At 31.2% G+C, this 7,110-nt stretch overlaps 1 protein-coding gene across 1 annotated transcript; it reads right to left on the bottom strand.

Annotated features, from left to right (window-relative positions):
* Nucleotides 1–206: 206 nt before the first annotated feature.
* On the bottom strand, nt 207–1,412 carry LOC145034131 (cell number regulator 6-like). Its single transcript, XM_078982509.1, has 4 exons — nt 1,262–1,412; nt 968–1,082; nt 605–870; nt 207–485 (listed from the first exon to the last, which is right to left on the bottom strand). Exons 1-4 carry the CDS (start codon nt 1,358–1,360, stop codon nt 222–224), a joined length of 744 nt encoding a protein of 247 aa, XP_078838635.1. The 5' UTR covers nt 1,361–1,412; the 3' UTR covers nt 207–221.
* Nucleotides 1,413–7,110: the final 5,698 nt, after the last annotated feature.

Here is a 7,110-nt window from a genome sequence, read left to right as displayed (position 1 = left end):
TCATTTGTGTATGTGAGGGTTAAAAATGGACATTGTTATTAATGTCGCCCTGGGCACCATAGACCAATGGACCGGTCCTACATGTACCATAATCATCCATTCCATTTGCCTTTTATAAATGTTAAATTATTTTTCTCAACACTATATAAATAACTCATCCTTTTCTATTACAAATAAATCATTAATGTTTCATTTTTTTCCTATTTCTCAATGTGAAATACTCAACTTTCCACAACTTGAAGCTCCATATTCTTACTATCTTCACTTTCTTGTCGAGTGGAGGAGGAATAGGATGAAGATGAAGAAGCAGACTCAACGTCTTTTGTGTTTTCTTCCTGAATGGTTTTCATTTCTTGAATGCGAGGTGGACTCATAAGTGTCTCTTCGACATTCTCAGCTAAATGCAACTTCATCTCACGGTGCTCTTGACATAACGCACACCAATGCAAACAACAATGTACCCCACAAGGGTCACAAGGAGAATCCTGCAACAAGATCTTAACCATAATTAACTAATTCTCTAATAGGTTGATTTATGGAGTGCTTATATATATATATATATGTGTGTGTTCGATCGATAATGAAAGAAAATTTTGTACAGTACCCTTAGGTGATATTTACGTTGAAGTGACTGTCGTGCCATGCCAGTATAAATACCACACATCCACCAAGCGAAGAGAAGGCCCTCAGTAATGAGACATGACGTACTTGGATCTATTCCTGGGACCAATGCAATAACTGTCGCTAAAACCATGCCACCTTCTACACATAACGCATGACACATACATGCATTGTTTGCGGGAATCTCTTCATTGAGGCTCTCTACATTGCGCCCAAACAACATACATGGACAAAACAACCCCGTCACGCCTAAAAAGAACAATTAGATTATTTAAAGAAATGAACATGTGTATAGGTTTATAGTTTATGTATAAATAGCGCTTTAAAACAAAATATCAAAACTTACAACTTTCAGAATCATCAGCACAACTAAATATTCCCGTAGACCAATCTTCATCGGCAGGTGGCTCATATGTTGATGGTAGGGCTTGTCCACATTCTGGGCATCTACGAGCTTGCAACTATCAAAAGATACTAAGATTAGCAATTCAGTGTTAAAGAATGTGAAATTTTATCATAAAATCAAAACCAAAGGCAGTATGAATCAATACATGTGCGAATGCATGCATATGCATCATGCATGCGCACACATACAACATTAATTTATATGCACATTGATTTTGGTGATAAATTTGAAAACCTCATGAATGTCAATTGGTTGATTGAGCTCCCCGGGTGTGACATCTTGTAGCGATGCTTCTTGCTCCTTCGTAAGCTTCACATAAGACTTTTCTCCCATTTCTCTTTATTCTTTTCTTTTAGAGATAGGAAACAATAGTTTAATTTTTACTCATAAGTTCCCCCCCATTATTCGCACACAAGTGTGTGTTTCTACGTGTATTTATGTATGTATTCTTGACCCTACATTTTAGTTCGAGTCAGAAACTATCTCTCAATTGTTCAAAAAAACGTGTGGACCAAACTTGGTCTTAATACTTACATATTCAGAACTTGATTCATACATTTTACTACTTTGGTAACAATTTCATATTTCTTTCTTTTCATGCAATATTGTGTATAATTTCTCTCGATTCGAATTTATAAGAATAATAATAGGGAAATTAAAGACAAAGTTAGATTGTTCATTACCACATGTTGTTTACTTCGACGTCGTAATTATGATAGAGGAGGCTTCTATATAAAGGGAAACCTGCGAAAAAGTCTCAATATTTTAGGCCAGTTTACGATTTAGTCCCAAATTAAATTTTGTTTACAAAAAAGGACATATTACTGGCTAAAACTTCGGATTAACCCTTCGTGTCCGGTTTCACAGATTTAGCCGGTATCTCGTCTTTTTTCGTTACTTAATCCAAAATTTGGGCCTTTTTCATTAATTAATCAAAATTTTAAGGCTTTTTCATTATTTATTACCAATAAATCAAAATATTTGGATTTTTCTGAAGATTACCTTTAAACTAATATATATTATATGATCTAATTTAATATGTACTATTCCATGTCTTCTTTCTTATGCTCTTCTAGGCTCACCGTGTGTTTTTATCGGTGTCATCAAACACAACAAAAAAAATCTCACTCACAAGCCTCGTTAACTCCATCGATTTTCCAAAATTATCCATTCATAACTCTATGATCATCTTTCAATCTCCAAATAAAGAACGGAGAAAATCCTTGTTGATTACATGGATGTCCCTATTACCTAACAATGACTTAAACTGTGGTTCCAACACTTGGATGAATCCTGTTACCTAACCATGACTTGAATCCTATTTCCGAACCCATATACTATTCGCATTGTCCATAGTGTTGTTCACAGCAAAATACGAATCCCACATGGTTTAACCGCTGATACCTTGGCTCAAATCTTACATGACCCTTGTTTCTTTACAATAGGGCTTGAAAACCATGAAGAATGAACCATTAAGCTTAAAAAACTCAACATAGGTAAAAAAAATCAACTCGACATTATGTACTAAAAACCATGAAGAATGTTAACTCTAATTGTAAAAAAAATGTCAACAAGCTATCCATCATAAGCTATTAAAATATTAATTTGGTATACTTACGAGCTACGGTTCCAACACTCGGATGTTCCTATTAGCTAACCATGACTCGAACCTTATTTCGAACCCATACACTAATGGCATTGTCCATAGTTTTGTTAACAACAAAATACGATTCCCACATGGTTTAACCACTGATACCTTGGCTTAAGTCTTACTTGACCCTTGTTTCTTTACAATAGGTGTAACATCCCGACTCCCAGGTACAATATTTAATTAATTTATATTCTTGTTGTCTGATCAACTTGACGAGTTGGAGGCCCCAACTCGCCGAGTAAAGAGTGTTAATGGTCGCGTAATTTCCAGAGTCTACTCGAGGAGTTGGAGGACCCCAACTCGACGAGTAGGAGCTGAGTGTGAAAACCCTAATTTTCAGGGTTTGTGTCCTATTTAAAGGACCTTAAGCCTTCATTTCCGCCTCCCTTATCATATTAACACTCTGAGAGAAGCCTTAATTGAGCTATATGCTTGTAAGAGAGAAAGACGGGCTAATATTGCATATCGTAGTGCATTTTTTGGAAGAAGATTGAGGAGAAAAAGGCTTGGGATGATAAGGAGATCTTGGATCCATTAATAAGATTCTGTTCCGATCTTTATCAAAAAGTTCATCATTTATTGGTTTTTGTCTTGCCAAAAACTAATGTATTCTGGAAGCCCCAAATAGACTAAAATGTAATAATGACAATTGTTGTGATGTTACGTTTAAGTCATAATGACAACTGGTGTGATATTACAATAATTGTCATTATTACGTTTTAGTCTATTTGGGGATTCCAAAATGCATTACTTTTTGACAAAAAAAACCAATAAATGATGAGCCATGTGGGATTCATCTTACGTTGGGGCTTCTATAGTGTTGTAAGGAAACAAGGGTCAAGTAAGACTTGAGCCAATGTATCAGTGGTTGAACATGTGAGATTCGTCTTCTATTGTTAACAACACTATGGACAACGCCATTAGTGTATGGGTTCAAGTCATGGTTAGGTAATAGGAACATCTAAGTGTTGGAACCACGGTTTAAGTAATGGTTAGGTAATAGGGACATCCACGTAATCAACAAGGACTTTCTCCGTTCTTTATTTGGAGATTGAAAGATGATCATAGAGTTATGAATGGATAATTTTGGAAAATCGATGGAGTTAACGAGGCTTGTGAGTGAGATTTTTGTTGTTGGGTTTGACGATACCGATAAAAACACACGGTGAGCCTAGAAGAGCATAAGAAAGAAGATATGGAATAGTACATATTAAATTAGATCATATAATATATATTAGTTTAAAGGTAATCTTCAGAAAAGTCCAAATATTTTGGTTTATTGGTAATAAATAATAAAAAAAACCCTAAAATTTTGATTAATTAATGAAAAAGTCCCAAAATTTTGATTAATTAACGAAAAAAGATGAGATACCAGCTAAATTTGTGAAACCGGTTACGAAGGGTTAATCCGAAGTTTTAACCGTTAATCTGTCCTTTTTTGTAAACAAAATTTAATTTGAGACTAAATCATAAACTAACCTAAAATATTGGAACTTTTTCGCAGATTTCCCCTATATAAAAACCAAATAATTTAAGATGTCAAACTCTTGTCTTAATGAAACAAAATTTTGAACATGCTCTAAATTTTATTTTATGGATTAATCACAAAAAATAACAATATGATTTTATTGCTTTATTTATTATATTATCATATTTTTATTGATTTCTAGTGAAACGTTGTAGTTTGGAATTGAAAATCAATTATACGGTACAACATTGTAGTTTGTAGTTTGAAATTGAAAATCAATTATATGAATATTGTCTTATTATTATCATACCACTTTACATCACCATCATACACTATTAGCTTTATTTTTTAAGTTATTATTACCATATAATTATCTTTGATCTTACTTTTTAAGTATCAATACCATATATTTATCATTCGACTAACTTTTATTATTATCTCATTATAATCTAATCAATAAATCATTATTATTTAATAAGTATATTTTTATTACCTACTTTCTTAATATGAGTCCTACTAATTGGACCCTAGCTTCATTTATTGGATTCCAATTATTATGAGGTTTCAGTTTTTTCAATCTTGAGAATTATAATTTCTTATTTTATGAAAAAGTCTTACTTTTAATGATAATTATTATCATTTGACTGATTTTCATTATAACCTAATTATTCCTAATTTTATTATATAATAATATTTTTTTATTACTAACTTTATTGATATTATTAAATTTAATTTTTAATTTTTCTATTACTCACTCGCTTTTTTTTCTTAACTGCATACTCCTTTTTTAGTTCTTTTTTTTTGTGCATCAACCAAACTCGTGTTCACTTACTAATTTTTGCCTTCTAAGATGACATGCAAAATATTTTTATAAGCTCCAAACATATCGAGTGGAATAAAAGCACCACCACCAACAATGTAACTATTTCAACCAGGATAATCTTGGGTCAAGACCATAGTTAAATAAAATTATTATATTCAAATAAAATTCACTTACTCTGTTATTATCTATTTTTTCAAACATTTTTTGATAAAATAAATATGACAATAATAATATAATTTATTTTATAAAATAATAGTTTAAATAAAATTATAAAAAAATGTATCTGGAATAATTAAACAGGTGGATGAACATTTGTATTTGTATGGTGATAAATAAAAGTTTAAAAAAATCATTTGGTTATTGAATATGCGGCTAGGGCTGTAAACGAACTGGACGTTCGGCGAACCGTTCGTGAACTGTTTGGCGGAAAGTTCGTTTATTTAATAAATGAACGAACATGAACAAAAATTATCGTTCGTTTAGTTAAATGAACGAATATGAACAATGGTCTCGTTCGTTCATTTATGTTCGTGAACGTTCGTTTATGATGTTCATTTACGTTCGTTTATGTTCGTTCGTTTAAGTTTATTTATATTCATCTATATTCAATTATTTTTTATTATATTTCTATATTATATGTTCGTTTATGTTCATATATGTTCAATTGTATTTATTTATTTATTTATCTTTGTTTGTTTATGTTCATTTAGCATGTTCACGAGCATAAATGAACGAACATGAACAAAGTAATTTGTTAAACGAACGAACATGAACAAGAAAATCTCGTTCGTTTATCCGTTCGTGTTCGTTTGTTGTTCGGCTAACTTAAACGAACGAACATGAACAAGACCTTGTTCGTGTTCGTTTGGTTCGTTTACAACCCTATCTACGACCCTATTCTTCATTAAAAAAAAACCTATACCATTTGACAGTCAAATTCTCCATTTAGTACTAACCTAACACCATATTTTTCTCAGATTATATTACTCTCTCGTATGTTATTTGATGTCGCAGTCGCAATCGGATGACCATCGTCGTCATATCACCACAACCTCCAAATCACCGTTGCATGGGACACATCACTACTTCATGTGAAGGGGAGAAGGTGGAGAACAAATAGTCGGCAACACATGACGAATGGTGGAAGCCGGCAGAGACAATGTATGGTTGTTGGAATATAATTTTCAAGTTTTTGAATTGATTTTTTAAACAAAGCGTATGGATTATCATTTTGATTTTAAAAAATATTAATAAACCATCATGATTTTATTTATATAAAATCGAAACATTATTAAAATAAAAATATAGATACTACAAATTATAGATTATAATTTGAATGCTTTTAGTTGATAGCGATATTTTTACATAAGCTATATATAAGTACTTGATAATATATTTATAAAAAATGATTTTTAGAAATTATATATATATATATATATATATATATATATATATATATATATATATATATATATATATATATATATATATATATATATATAAAAGCTGTTTTATTTTAAATGTTTGATAACATAAAAGTTTTCTCATTAAATATATTTTTGTAAAGTTTTTGATATTAAATAGATTTAGGTGAAATTTGTAATTTGTATATTAAAAAAAGGTTTCATCATTACTTCATAATTAATTAATAATTATAAAAAAATCATAAAATAAAAAGGTTATCATTATTATATAATGATAGTATTTAAAAAATGATTTAATGATTAGGAGTCCTTTTAGACAGTAGAGAGGGTCTAATTAGATGTACTCTTTGTGGAATCACGAAATCAGAGTTCTAAAAGAATACTGTAGGCGGTAGACGTTAGAGTCGAGTTTGGAGTTCGTTTTGATCGAAATTAGAGAATTTCACTTCAATTTTGATTCTGTTTCACGAAATCGGCTTTCCAAATCAAGTTGATCTATTATTAACCTCCAATTACCGGGAGGAATTGGAGTGTTCAAACCACCATCATAGACTCACAGTGGGGGAAACTTTGAGATCAGTTTGCAAATCTTTTTTATTTATTTATTTATTTTTTTATTTTGCCTCCAAAATCTTCCTTCAGGTTGTAGTAGGGCTAATTTTCGCTAGTGGTTGGGCAGAATTAAGAGAACTACTTGTTGGTGGGCATATCTACTTC

This window comes from Lactuca saligna, chromosome 3, assembly GCF_052625555.1.
Source record: "Lactuca saligna cultivar CGN05327 chromosome 3, ASM5262555v1, whole genome shotgun sequence".
Taxonomy (NCBI): domain Eukaryota; kingdom Viridiplantae; phylum Streptophyta; class Magnoliopsida; order Asterales; family Asteraceae; genus Lactuca; species Lactuca saligna.
The sequence above is the reverse complement of the archived record's forward strand: the minus strand, read 5'-3'. Positions and strand labels throughout refer to the sequence as shown.

Coding starts and splice junctions, on each gene's coding strand:
- LOC145034131 (XM_078982509.1), bottom strand. CDS start 1,360: ATGGGAGAAAAGTCTTATGTGAAGCTTACGAAGGAGCAAGAAGCATCG. Junction 871..967: donor TGCTGATGATTCTGAAAGTT/GTAAGTTTTGAT, acceptor TGTTCTTTTTAG/GCGTGACGGGGTTGTTTTGT. Junction 486..604: donor AACGTAAATATCACCTAAGG/GTACTGTACAAA, acceptor ATCTTGTTGCAG/GATTCTCCTTGTGACCCTTG.